Source organism: Elephantulus edwardii, unplaced genomic scaffold (genome assembly GCF_000299155.1).
Source record: "Elephantulus edwardii isolate Elephantulus edwardi_28Jun2011 unplaced genomic scaffold, EleEdw1.0 scaffold00017, whole genome shotgun sequence".
NCBI lineage: Eukaryota > Metazoa > Chordata > Mammalia > Macroscelidea > Macroscelididae > Elephantulus > Elephantulus edwardii.
The window spans coordinates 21,535,294-21,550,420 of NW_006399767.1; the positions used below are offsets into that span (position 1 = coordinate 21,535,294).

Below are 15,127 nucleotides of genomic sequence, written 5' to 3' on the forward strand. Positions count from 1 at the left end.
TCTGTAGTTTTATTTTTATTCACTACTCCAATTGTGTTTGATAGCTTTATATTACATGCTAGGTAAATCATTGACTCTTTTTATGTTTTCTTAGATCCATTCTCTTGGTATAGGTTTTAGAATTCCTCAAGGGAGAAAGAGGAATCCTTGAACTTTTTCTGTGACCAGTGAAGCAATCTGGGGATAGTAGGTGATATTTATATGTGGAACTTTTATGGATTAGCCTTGTTTTCCCCAAATATATTTCAGTTAGTTCTCTAAGGAGCGATTGCCTTGAAAACAGGTTTCTTTATACAGTTTGAAAATAACAGAAACTTCAAGGGACCACACATTCTGTGAAACACTGAAATTTCCAGCCTGAAGATGAACTTCTCTTTCCAACTATTGAGTTGGTTTTATAAGCATGTGAGGCTTGAGGTTTCCATTAAAGGAAATAATGCATTTAAAGCCCTTAGCAGCCTAGCAAATGGGAGGTGTTCAGAAGTTGTTAGCTTTTATTTTAATGCCAGTGCTAGCTTCATAGGAGAATGAGTGAAGATTTGTGATTTTCTTATTCCCTGTGGTCTCTTTATCACTTGGTTTTGACATTGTTTTTACTTCTGTTTTTCAGATCATATTGGACAATTTCTATCTTATTTCTTAGAATGCCAAATGTTTACATTTTTAAAGGATTGTTAGATTTTTCTTTGGGGAGAAGTGACTTCTTTCTCCTGTTGACTTCTCTTCCTCCTCTGTTTACTCTTGTATTCTAAAATGGGAGCTCTGGTTGCCTAAGAAATAGGGAGAGTGAGTGTAATGTGTGTGTGTCTGTATGTATATATGGGAGTATGTGTATATGTGTGTATATGTGTATGTGTGTATATGTGTGTGTGTGTGTGTATATATGTATATATATATACACATAATGATATATAATAATTGTATATTAAAACAAGCATGTTTTCCAAATTTTAAAAATTTAAGTTACAGCAAATGAGATATAGCCATTATAGTTTTGGGTTTAAATAGCAGTAACTTTCCTTACTCACCATGATCTTAAGACAACTGGTTATAAATCATAGTCAGTAAATGAGTTCTTACAGATTCATAGGGAAACTAACAAATTTAATTTTCTTCTGCCTTTTCTCAAGTGAACAATTCTATTAGACTCATTTGGCTACATTCGTGAAAATGCACAGCCTATTGGATAAGCTGAAAAAAATAATGCAGCCATTTTAAAGCTAAAGCTAAAGCTAGTGAAATCCTCTCCTCCTCCCCAGCATCGTGGGCTTGGAAAAAAGTTAATGAAAAAAATGCAAATGTTGAACTTCTAGTAATTTAGTTTTATTTCTTAAAATATACTGTGTTAGTTTCAAATTTTTTTTGAGTCATAAAATTGGTTAACGTTATTCTCAAATGAGGATTTGTCCACATTAACACATAACAGAGACAGAAGAAAGGATTGGTTTATATTTTCACTGTCACACTCTTTGCTCCTCGCTTACTTCTTTTATTCTTTTTTCATTTTATATCCTCTACCATCCTTTTTTTGTATATATATAATTCCTGAAAATTATTAATCTAGGGGGGGGGGAAAAGCAAAGGTTAAAAAGATTACCAACCTTGAAATAAATAAGACATTTCTTAATGTGAAATTAAAATCAGTTCCTGTTTTCAACTTAATTAGATTTTTGCTTGTTTCCTGCTAACTATCTGTAATAGATGTGTTGTATTTACAGCTCAGAGTCATTTGCTATGCTCATGCTCTTAGAAGGAACTACTTAAGCCTTCCTTCTTGGCTCTTCTTTTATTTTTGCAAATAGAAGTTTAACCTTCTGGTTTAGCAAGTTTGTCTATAAACTTCTGTGCTAAGTGCAGATTGCTTATCAACCAATTGATAATTGCTTGAATTTTTTATTTATTATCTCTGTGATTGAATGGTACCTTTCTTGGAGGATTTCTTTTTCTTTTTTTATTATCTTTATGAACTGTATTTTTAAAATTTTTTTATTAATTTTAATGAAAATTTACAGAGACTTTGGATTTCCATTCATTCATTGTTACACCTTTCTCCCCATCCCACCCTGCTCCCCAGTACACTTTTTTGTTTGAAAAGGAAAAGAAAAATTCTTTCATTGTTTTACAATCCCTCCCCCAAGGTCCACCCCACTATGCAGCCTTTGTTCTGGACTCCTGTAATTACAATAATACTTAATCACATTTCCCTTTTAAACAGTTTTCTCCCTCATCTGTTTCATTACGGTAAACATTCTTTATCCCATCTTTCTCAGTCTCCCCCTAACCCCAATGTCAGTCTTGTTTTACAACAGTGGCACTATGCAGTATTTGTCCTTTTGTGACTGAGATATTTCACTCAGCATAATGTCCTCTAGGGTTACCCATTTTGAATAATATTGCAAGAGTTCCTTGTTTTTCAATGCAACGTAGTTGTGTGAATATACCACAACTTCTCTATCCATTCATTTGTTGATGGACACTTAAGTTGTTTCCAATTCCTTGCTATTGTGAACAAAGCCATGATAAACTTGGGTGTGCATATATCTGCTTCGGTGGCAGTTATGGTCTCTTTTGGGTATATTCCCAGTAGTGGAATTCCTGGGTCAAATGATATCTCTATTTGCAAGATTTTGAGAAAGCGCCCCAATGCCTTCCATAGTGGTTGCACCATTTTACACTCCCACCAACAGTGAATAAGGGTTCCAGTCTCCACAACGTCGCCAGCATTTGTTGCTTGCTGTTCTGTTAAATTTTGCTATTTGGACTGGGGTGAGAAGATATCTCATAGTTGTTTTGATCTGCATCTCTCTTCAAGCTAGGGATTTTGAACATTTCTTCATGTGCTTGTTGGCCATCTGAATGTCTTCTTTGGTGAAGTGTCTGTTCATATCCTGTGCCCATTTTTCAATTGGATTCTTTACCTTTATCTTGTTGTGGTACTTGAGTATTTTATAAATTCTATATATATATAAGTCCCTTATCTGACGTGTCATTCCCAAATACTTTTTCCCAGTCTGTGGCTTCCCTTTTTACCCTGTTGGAGAAGTTTTGGGATGCGCATAGGGATTTGATTCTTAGAAGGTCCCATTCATCTATTTTATCTTCTCCTGGTTGTGAACTGTATTTTTTTTTTAATTGCTTTTAAATTTTTTATATTACTCTGATTGATTTTTCACAAAAGATCCTTTTCATTTCTTTCACTGCACCCACCCATCAATTTGTACAACCCTATGATTAACACCCTACAGCTCCCATCCTCACGCCTCTACTCCACAAACCACCACCACCCCACCACCACTACCTCACCTTGGATCCTCATACTCATTCTACAATAGTGGCTTTATATAGTACTTGTACTGGTAAGACTAAGTTTGTTCACTCAGAAGGATGCTATCCAGTCCCTCTCAAGTTAGGTAATAATTTACAAAATGATTGTTCCTGCGTGCTGTGTAATATTCCATTGTATGAATGTACCACAACTTCTCAATCTGTTCGTTTTTGGTTGGACATCTGAGCTGTTTCCATTTTCTTATAATGGTGAATAAAGCTACTATGAACATTGGTGTACAAGTTTACATTTGAGCCTCAGTTCTCATTTTCCTGGGGTATATATTCCAAGCAAATGACCTTTGACTCTCTTCATGGATTATATCCTTGATATCATCCCATAACTCATCTGGTCTTCTATCATTGGCATTCAATGCCTCAAACCTATTCTTAGAATGATCATAAAATTCTGATGGAATTGATTCAAGATCATATCTTGGTTCATTTGGACTTGTTTTAATTTTCTTCTGCCTCAGTTTAAACTTGCATATGAAAGAGCAAGAAACAAGGCCCCAAGAATTGATGGCATACCAATCTACATATTTCAACAAATAGATGCTGCCCTAGATGAGCTCACCAAGTTGTTCCAAGAAATCTGGAGGACAACCACCTGGCCTACTGACTGGAAGAGATCTACCATTCTAAAGAAAGCCAATACTACAAAGTGTGGACATTATTGAACAAAGTCATTGATATCATATGCAAGCAGGATTCTGCTGAAGATTATCCAAAAACAACTGGAAGAGTGCCTCAACAGAGAACTGCCTGAAGTTCAGGCTGGATTTAGAAGAGGCTGTGGCACTAGCGATATTATAGCTAATGTCAGATGGATCTTGGCTAAAAGCAGAGAGTACCAGAGGAATGTCTGTGTTTCATTGATTATGCAAAGGCATTTGAGTTTGTATATCATAACAAATTGTGGCTGTTAACCAAAGATAGGGTTTAATTTCTGGGTTCTCAATTATGTTTCTTTGGGGTGTGTTCCTGCCATTGTACCAGTACCACACTGTTTTGGTTACCACCATGGTGTAGTAGATTTTGAGTTTAAGCCATATTTTTTCAGCCTTTTTTTTAAAAAAAAAATTAATTTTTATTATACTAGTTTATTTACAAAATTCAAAAACATTGATTTTCAGAACAGATTCTTCCTTCACCCCCTACTCATTAAATTGTACAACTCCCTGTATTTAAAAGATGATTAGTTATTAGGTATTATTTGCATGATAACAGTCAGGAAGAAGAGCAGCAGAGATAAGTGAACTGGAGGGGTGGGTAGGGAGGAAAATGTTCAAGAACGAATGAATAGAAATCCAAGTTTTCTATAAAATCTCAATTAAAATTAAGAAAATTTTTAAAACTGGAAAAATACTAAAAATTTAATCTAAAAGCAGTAAAAGAAAAAAACTACTGTTCATATTATACATTCTCCTTCAATTGGGGGCAGAAGAGGAATCAAACACTTAAATATTTATGTGTAATCTTAGAATGACTTTCTGTGTCTTCCTTTTGGGGAACACTGGGCTATGATATATTAGCAAATGTTTATTCTATCTCCTCTATATACCTTATTCCATATAGCATCCGTTTTTTCTGAAATACAAGATGACTTTACATTTCATTTGCCCTTCAGGTTGAATAGCCAAGGTGCTGGAACACAAGTGGTCCCTCTGCAGGGCTTCCAGTCTAGTAGCATTGAGGCTACTCTCTGAGACAGTATCCTCTGCTTAGGCTAACTCTGGACACAGTGTTTAACCTTCCCATAATTTTTTCTCTCCCAGATAAGCTAATATGCTGCTGGGGACCTTTGCTGAAGCCAGAGGTGAAGAATCTATAGCACCACAGATCAGCCAGGGGGAAGGTTTCCCAAGAATAACAAATCCTTTCTGTTGCGACATGCTTTTTCCCCCTAGAAGCTTTTTGTCATTCTGGCAGTAAACTGTTTTCCACTTGCTGCCTTAGCAACAAGACCTGAAGTCATTCCCCCCTCTAGTCTGTGATTTGATTATAAGAGCACAACATTGTACCCAGAACTAGAAGAAAATGTCATATCAGGGGAAATCTGCAGACATTTCTTCTTTCTTGGGTTTGAAAATTATTTATGTACATTCTCAGTATGTCCTTGAAGGGAAAGGTCAAATGGGAGATCTTGGAAATGGTCAATCCACCTCTTGCCGCTAGTAAATGCAATCTCTAGACTCCTGGGTGGGTGACTTTAAAGGATTTTCTTCTCAGATTTCTCCATGGCTGCTTCAGTTGAAGAGCGAAAAGTTTGAGGATCTCTTCTTGTTCACTAGTCTTAGGCCAATGGTGGTTTTTAGGATTCTTTGTGTAACTAAAAAATACACAGTTCAACTTGTGTATAAAACTTTGTTTACTAAAGAATATTATTCTGACAGATTTTTTTTTTTTGCTTGAACTGATCCCTTGAGAGCTCATTTTATTATTTCTTACTGAATTTAAAGCATCTCATAATAGAATCTGTTCAGCTTATTCTTTAGCTAGGGACAAAGATCAAGGCTTAAGTATAACCACAAGTAGGTTTGTGGTTCACCAGAACTAAAGACTGACAAGTTACTACTTTCTTGTATTTGTGTAATATATTAAAGATAAACTGTGTGTTAACTTGGAACAAAATTTAGTAGCACCTTGACAAGGAATAATAGAAATGTTAGTCAAGAACAGATATTTGACTCTTCCCAGAACAGTCTGAGAAATGCAGTGAAATCTCAAAGCATCATTTATCTAGGTGACATTCTGTGATGCCTCTCTGAAATGAAGTGATAGTTTTCTTAATAAATTAAGAACTCCAAATTTTCAAGGTTGAGAAACGAGTCTGAGAAGCTAGCTCACAGAACGTTGGCCAACTTTATTAGATTTCTTCTTTTGTCTCCTTCTTACAAATTACCTTGCTTCTGCTAAATAGGGATTCTTGGGATGGGAACATGTTCAATTGGGCAAAAGATTCCTCCCTTGCTTCCACATTATCATTGAGACAATCAAGAACATTTTTAAAAGACTTGCAAAGACTAAGGACTTACAGGAGGAAAACCTTGACATCAGGTAATTTACAGTCAGTATATAGCTTGCTTTCTGTGGCCCATATTGTTTTAGTTACCTAGTCTACTATAACACAAATACCACAAGTAGGTGCCTTTGAGGAACAGAATTTTATTTTCTCACTGTTCCTAAGATTCAAAGTCCATATAAGAGTCTTGCCCTTGTTAATTCTTTCCTTATTTTTAGTCACTTGTTTCTTGGTGTTCCTTGGCTTACAGAAAATCTTTGATGATGTGTCTTCACCCTGTGTGTCTCCGTGTCTGGTTTTTTGTTTGTTTGTTTGTTTGTTTTAATTTTATACTGGTTTACTTAAAAAGTTCTTAAAGTTCATATACATTGTTTTTCACACTGGGTCTTTCCTCTTTCCTTTCCCCACTCCTCCCTCCACCTGTCAAATTGTGTGACCCTATGATTAAGCCCCACCTTAAATCCTCATACTCATTCTACAATAATGGTCTTACACAGTATTTGTTTATATGAAACTGAGTTCGCTGACTTAGCATAATGCTCTCCAGTTCCTCCAACATTAGGTAGTAATTTACAAAATCATTGCTTCTGCGTGCTGCATAGTATTCTATTATGTGAATGTACTATAATTTCTCAATCCATTCCATTCGGTTTGGGCATTTGGGCTATTTCCATATTCTTGCTATGGTGAATAACGCTGTTAGGAACATTGGTATACAAAACTCTGTTTTGTGCCTCAGTTCTCATTTTCTCAGGGTATATTCCAAGAAGTCGAATACCTAGGTCAAAAATTTGAGTTTAGTTTTTGTCTTTTTATAACTCTGAGGTGATAAGGTATAGGATTCAACCTATACCTTTATGAGCTCAATTGCTAGAATAAAATAAAAACCCTATTTGCTGACAGCTGCAATGACCCAGAATTCAACACCTATTTTAGGAGGATACAATTCAGCCTCTACTTTGTCTGTACGCTGGTGCTCTTAGAAGATGGACAGGACCCTTCCTGAGATTCTCAGTGGCTGCCTATTAGTTAGCCTCTTCATAGACGTGACATCTCAGCACCACAGTTAGTGCTGCTCTCACATCATCCAGCATCCTTGAAGCCCTAGCCAGGACCTTCTGTATTCAGTGATCTACTTTCTCAATTTTTACTTAATGCTGTCATATTCTGCTGAGTACTCTATTTAATGTTAAATACTTGTCTCATTTAAATAAAAGCTAAAATTAAAAAGGATTGTTTGTTTTGGTTTTTTTTAAGGAGAACCTTTCCAAAGTAGCAAAGGTAAAAAGTAGTAGAGCTGGCACTTAAACTTCGTTCTCTCCATTTATCTTTGGAGGGTTTAGGTGTTATTTTATTAAAGACAACACTCTTCTTTCATCCCACAGGATTATAACTCCTAGAAACTTCTGTATTGAAACATCCTGTTCAGAACTGTGCTCAAGATAAAGTCTTTGCCAGTGTCTAGAAGACAGCTAACATAGGCAAGGAAGGAGAATATTAGAAACAGACTGTTATACCAGGGCTCATGTGGACAGCATTCATCCTCATCAGAAATGGGCAATCTGTTGCTTATCTGCTTTCCTCAGCACTGTTTAACTTTTAATTATCTTCCAACTGTCTCAGCTACTGTTGAGGCCCTCAGAGAGAACAAAGAATATCTGTTATATTTTCCAGCAGTGCCCCTCATTACACACTGATGAAGTCATTGGCCAGCACTGTCTTTATCATGTTAAATCAGTTTGTGCATTGAAGAAATGATCATGAAAATAAAGAATAAAGAGAAAAAAGAGAAGAAAAACAGTTTACCTTTTATCCGAGATCTCTTGTGACAGAGAAAATGTGGTATCTACTTGTATATAGATGTCATGACCCAGAATCAAGTTTTGTTTTGTTCTTCAAAAATAAGAAATGGGAGACTCTCTCCCATTCTTACCCATTGGATTTTTAAAATAGCTTCATTATAAAAATTTTTCCTCTGCTTCTGAAATGCTCTGTTGTGAACTCTATCAAGATACTATGATTATGATCAGAGATGGTAGCCATGCTCCCTTCCTCCTCCACATTTGCTCATGGCTTCGGAGGCTCCTTCACCTAAGCTGGAGCAGTGTTAATGTGAGTTGGTCTCTGAGTCAGTTCAAACTCATGGCAACCCTATGTATGCACAGTAGAATTCCTCCATCAGGTTTCCAAGGCCAGGGCTATTTTGTTAGGCACCTTTTGGAAAGTTTGAATCACAAGCCTGCCTTTTTTTAAAAAAAATTATTTTTATTTTTTAATTAATTTTAGTGAATGTTTACAGAGATTTTGGATTTCCATACATTCATTGTTGCATTTTTCTCTCTGCCCACCCCTCCCCCTAGTTCACACTTTTCTTTGAAAAGTAAAAGGAAAATTATTTCATTGGTATAGAATCTGCCCCCCACCCCCACCCCGTGTACACTCCACTATGCAACCTTCATTCTGGACTCTTGTCATAACCATAATACCCAATCCTATCTCGTTTTCAAACAGTTCTCTCCGTCATTTGTTTCAATGCAGTAGACAGTTTATCCAATTTTTCCCAGTCTCACCTCAACCCTAACATCAGTCCCATTCTACATTAGTGGCACCATACAGCACATGTCCTTTTGTGACTGAGATATTTCACTCAGCATAACGTCCTTCAAGGTCACTCATTTTGAATAATATTGCATGAGTTCCGTGTTTTTCAATGTAGTATAGTATTCCATTGTGTGAATATACCACAGCTTCTCTATCCATTCATTTGTTGAAGGGCACTTAGGTTGTTTCCAGCTCTTTGCTGTTGTGAACAAAGCCGCAATAAACATGGGTGTGCATATATCTGCCTGGATGGCAGTTACGATTTCTCTAGATTCCCAGTAATGGAATTACTCAGTCAAATGTTACTTCTATTTGCAACTTTTTGAGAAAGCACCATACACCCTTCCATAGTGGTTGCACCATTTTACACTTCCACCAAGAGTAAATAAAGGTTCCAGTTTCTTCACAACCTTGCCATCATTTGTTGTTTTCTGCTCTGTTAAATTTTGCTATTTGAACTGGGGTGAGATGATATCTCATAGTTGTTTTGATTTGCATCTCTCTTCGAGCTAGGGATTTTGAACATTTCTTCATGTGCTTCTTGGCCATCTGAATATCTTCTTTAGTGAAGTGTCTCCTCATATCCTGTGCCCATTTTTCAATTGGATTGTTTACCTTTATCTTGTTGTGGTGCTTGAGTATTTTATAAATTCTAAATATAAGTCCATTATCTGACATGTCATTACCAAATATTTTTTCCCAGTCTGTGGCTTCCCTTTTTTATTCTATTGGAGAAGTTTTTGGATGTGCATAGGGATTTGATTCTTAGAAGGTCCTATTCATCTATTTTATCCTCTCCTGGCTGTAAATTTTTTAGGATGCTTGGAAGACTGTTTATGTTGTGGATTAGGACTTCTAGAGTTCTTCCAAGCTTTTCTTTAATGAAATGTATAGTCCTTGGTTTTAGTCCTGGGTCTATGATCCATTTTTAGTTGGTTTTCATGTATGGAGTAAGGTGTGGGTCTTGCTTGAGTTTTCTACAGATAGTTTTCCAATTTTGCCAATACCATTTGTTAAAAAGACTGTCCTTTCCCCACTTAACTGATTTCATCCCTTTGTCAAAACTCAATTGACCATAGGTAGGTGGGCTGATTTCTGGATTCTCTATTCTATTCCATTGATCTATGTGTCTGTCATTATACCAGTACCACGCTGTCTTGACCACCATGGCAGTGTGATAGGATTTGAAATCAGGGAGTGAGATGTTTCCTACCTTGTTTCTCTTTTTTAAGGAGTGTTTTGCTTATTCAGGGTCTCATTCCATTCCAAATGCAATTGGAGACTGCTTTTTCTGTCTCATTGAAGAATGGAATTGGTATTTCTATTGGGATTGCATTGAACGTGCAAATTGCCATTGGTAATATTGTCATTTTCACAATATTGAGTCTTTCTATCCATGAGCAAGGGATATTCTTCCTCTTCTCCAGGTCTCTTTTTGTTTCTTGTAGTAATGTTTTGTAATTTTCTTTGAAAAGATCTTTTGTGTTTCTGGTTAGGTTTACTCCCAAGTATTTAATCTTGAATCACAAGCCTTTCAACAAGCCTTAAGTCAGTCACTTAAATCACCCAGCCTACGTGGTGTTGCTGGTGCCATCATGTCCGCTCACAATCTGTCTCTGAACAGATTGAAACTCTGTGCAATCCTGTACCATCCTCCCAGTCACTGCTGTGCCAAAGCCCTTTGTTCCTTGCATTCACGGTGTTAGACTTTCTCACTGAGGGTCTTTCTCTCCTTTGCTGACTCTGTTTTCAAATATGTCTTTCTTAATTCTTTTTTCATTATTAGTTAAATAAAATTTTTGTTTTATAATGGTTTACTTACAAAGTTTGTATACATTGTTTTTTACCCTGATCTTTCCCATTTCTTTACCACTCATCAAATTGTGCAATCCTATGATTTGTTTTGCTTTGTTTTTTCTTGTTGTGTACTCTAGAGTCATATCTGTTTGACACAGAAGGATATTGCCCCTCCTTCTGTAGCGGAGCATCTGGTTAATTGGAACCCTACACCTTTGGGATTGCAGCACAGCTTATAATCACTAGGCTACCAGAGCTCCCTGCAACCCTATGATTAACAACCCCCCCCCAACTCCACCCTTCCTCACCCTTCTGCTCTCCCCATCCCCCCTTGGATCCTGTACACGTTCTACAATAATGGTCTTATACTGTATTTGTCCTTATTGGACTGAGTTAGTTCACTTAGCATAATGCCCTCCAGCCACTCCCAAGTTAGGTAGTGATTTACAGAATCATTGTTCTTGCATGCTGTGTAGTCTTTCTCTTTTATTTTATTTTATACTGGTTTCATATCAAATTGTGCAACCCTATGATTAATGCCCCTCCCCCCCACTCATCCTCAGCCCTCTGCTCCCCCATTCCCCCATTCCTCATACTTGTTCTGCAATTATGGTCTTAATTCTTAACTTGTGACTGCTACCACTTATCAATTTTGGGGTATTAGTTGAAATCTATCAGCCGTCTTTAGTTTAAATTATTAATACATAGAAGAGTTCTGCCTTCTTAAGAAGGAGCATGGCTTCTTTCTTTTGAATTTATTTTGATGTTTTTGTCGTTGGTTGTTTTTTCTAAAAAAAATATGTGTTTGAGTATGAACTTTAAGCCACTTTTATAAATTATGTTATAATTTTGTGGAGATTTAGGAAGTTTTGCAAAACTAGAATAATTAAACTTATGAGCATTGCACATAACAGGCTCATCAAGAAGTGTGATATACAGTAGTGAATTGCTAATTTGACTTCTGGATTATACAGCAGAGATAACATTATCTTCATTAATATAGAACTTTTTATCTGGAGGCATCTCCGTGCTTTTCCAACCATATATATTATTTTGTTTGTTATCACAAATACTATCATTAAGGCTGTAAAAATATATTCCAGTACACAGCTTTTCATCTTTAGTTGCTTAATTTAGGAGAGAGGAGTATCCTTTTTTCCTTTTCTTGTTTGGGCTTTCTTTTTTCTTTAACATTTGTACCATGGGAACTATGATGGCCTAGTGGTACTTGCCAACCCAAAAGCATTCAGTTCAAATCTACTAGCTGCTGTGAGGGAAAAAGATGGGCCATCTCCTCCCGTGTGATTTATGGCCTCTGAAAACCAGCTGGAGGGTCCAGAGTCAGTTCCAACTGGACAGCACATAACAACAGTAACAAACAATACTTGTACCAGAGCGATATCTGAAATATTATTGTTATCTAAACTTGGAAAATATGTTATTTTAAAAAGGAGAGAGAAAATAAAAGAGACTGAAGAGAGGGAAGGAAACTACTAGATCCTCTTAAGACTGCCTGGACTGTTAGTCTTAACAATTGGGTCACAGAAAGGCCCTATGAGTGGCCCCACAGCTCTATACAGAAAGTAGTCAGAAAGTTGTCTTTCCTTTGGTCGAGTCTTGACCTAGGGAAATGAAAATGATCTGTTCAAATTCTGCGAAGCCACATTCCCTCCAAGGTTACAGGCAGCTGCACTCTGCTTGGCATGGCCATCTGCGGTTGAAAATGCTATACTGGTTGAGTTCTTGTGGGTTTAAGGAAATCGACAAAATTAGATTCAAACCAAGGTGCCAGGTTTAGCACACCCCTTCGCTTCCAGAAAGCACCAGGTAGACTGCCACAACCTACTGTAAAGGGTGGCACAGTCTGCCTACACAGACTATTAAAAACATAGTTCCAATGAACTCCTCCGCCCACGCCTAGAAAATTCAGCACCTTCTGTCTGCCGTGAGGGCTCAACAGAACAGACCAGAGCCCACCACCTGCTTCCCCAGAGGGCTCTAGTGAGTTCAGTAGGCGCCCTCGCCTTGTCACACACACAGGCAGAAGAGTGCTGTCTGCCTGCAGTTTGCGTGAGCACAGTCCAGGGAAGAGCATTAATCGTGGTCGTGAAGATGAGTGGTCAGCTGGTGTCAATGCGCAGCTGGCTAAATGAGGTGCACATGGATTGCTCTAAGATCAGGATTGAAGAAACAGGAGGGAAAATAGCCCCTGATAGCCCCAGATAAAGTCTCCTTAATGTGAAACTGTAAAATGAACATTTACATTGTACAGTTAACTTGAAGTGATGAAAAATGCAAGGAAATTACTAAATTAGTGAATGGCAATTAAGTCAGAAGTAAAATTATATCTCCTAAGTCAGAGTTATTTTACACAACAGAGGAAGGTATTACTAAAACCTTGCACAATCTGCCATCTCCGGATTGAAATCTTTTTTTTTAAATATTTCTCATCAATCAGCTTGCATAGTTCATAATTTGGGAGATGGTGATCAGTTAATCTGTTTTCTCCCCAGTTCTCTCCCAGTGAGATGGTATGTGACACATTCCCAGTGGAATTATGTGGTACTCTGAAGAGTGAGTTTTACTGTTCATTAACCTGTGAACTGTCAGGTCCCTTTAGAGAGTGAAAGGAGCAAGTCACTCCAAGGTTAATGCTTGTTTGTCAGAGGTGAAGCCTTCAGGGTGGTGCAGAGGGTGAAAAGGCCGAGATGCTCAAGACCTGCCTGGGGATGCTTTGCCCTGTTTGCAGAAGCCTGATCCTCGAGGCCAGGAGGGAAGCTGCGTAGCAGGCTGGGTCCTTTCTGACACCCAGCAGTCAAGTGAGGGCCGGTGTAAGTATACAGGTTAACTTCCTCATGAGAATCCATGAATATTTTAAAAGAAAAGACACTGTGAGTGACTTTGGAGAATTTTCCTTGGTGGGTTCCCTTTTTTTTTTTTAAAACAAGAAAGCAATATTGATTTCATGTATTTGTCTCCAATGGATGAAGTATTTGTATGAATTGGGAAGCATTTGATGGTATATGTGCACATATGCACAGGCATACTCCTGACCACAAGGCAAGGTAGATGTTGTTGTTTATTCTGCAGTGTAAATGTCTTATGGACGTGTAATTGTACTGACATTCAAGGATTGGACGAGCCTGGTTTGATTTTCTAGGTAAATCACATCTAAGTTCTACTTAATACTCTGGGAAGTGGCGTCTCCTAGATTTTGCTATAATTCTTCTAGGCTCCGTTGGCACTAGCCTAGAGAAACAGGAACAAGGTCTGAAGTCAAGTTCAAAGTCACTTTTATCCATGCTCTGATACACTGTAGCTTTATATGATGTAACTTATTCTGTTATACTTGTATTGATTGTGATAGAAGCTTAGTTTCTTCAACAGATTTTGTTTTCTTTTTATCTCCAGGTATATTCGAATAGTTGGAACTCATAATACAGTGAACAAGATTTTTCATATTGTGGCTTTTGAATGTATGTTTACAAACAAAACCTTCACTCTTGAGAAGGGCCTGATAGGTAAGTAGTTACAATGACATGTTTTATATATGTGTGTCTTCAATTGTTTTATTATCCCATCACCCAGTCCTCTTACTCAGCTTGGACTGTGGCTGATTTGAATGCCTTAAAAGTAGTCAGAATAATAATTCCAGTAAACTTAAAAGAATGTAAGTTTTTCAGGCTAGTTAGTAGTTAAGAATTGAAAGCATTTTAGTGATTGCTTCAGATTTGCTGTGTTGAGAATGCTTACAGTAGTTGGCTAGGGCCTTCTATACCAAAGGCTTTTCTATATTTAATGGTAGGTAAGATCAAGGAGAAAGTCTGTTTATTATTGATTCAATACTCATAATTCCTAAGGCTACAGTGGTAGCTCGGCCTTTGATTGGATATGAATGGTTTGTTCACCTGTTTTTGTGTGTTTTTTGTGTATGTTCACCTGTTTTGTTTTGTTTGGTTGGTTTTTTTGTTTTTTTTCCATGATCTTATCAGTTTATAATTGCTTTGTTTAGCCAAGTCCAACTCTAGAAAGTATATACATATAATTTAAATAAGCTCAGAGGAACTGAATTCTTGTAACAGAAGTGTTGATTGAGAAATACTGCCTGTTTGATCCTTTGAGAGGGCATTTTTGGGATATATTTGTCTAGTTAGTTATATTTTGGGTTTGTTATAGATTTTGAATAGACCATCCGTCAGTGACTGTCTAGATGTCATAAAAGCCCTTTCTCATTCTTACTGGGATTCCTCTTCTCTTTTTCTCAGGCCTACAGATTTTTAATCATCTCCTATAAAAATCCATAGTTTTACAGTTGGATCTGTGATTCTGTGCCTTAACGTAACTTCCTTTGAAAAGCAACTCTGAATATTCTGACACAAT

At 37.1% G+C, this 15,127-nt stretch overlaps 1 protein-coding gene across 2 annotated transcripts in view; it reads left to right on the forward strand.

Annotated features, from left to right (window-relative positions):
- Window positions 1-15,127, forward strand: part of BTBD9 (BTB (POZ) domain containing 9) — a 553,349-nt gene that overhangs the window by 292,984 nt on the left and 245,238 nt on the right. For both annotated transcript variants that reach the window (XM_006882022.1, XM_006882021.1), the window contains one exon: window positions 14,159-14,268. In XM_006882022.1, the coding sequence (XP_006882084.1) occupies window positions 14,159-14,268 (110 nt within the window). The remainder of the gene's footprint in view (window positions 1-14,158; window positions 14,269-15,127) is intronic.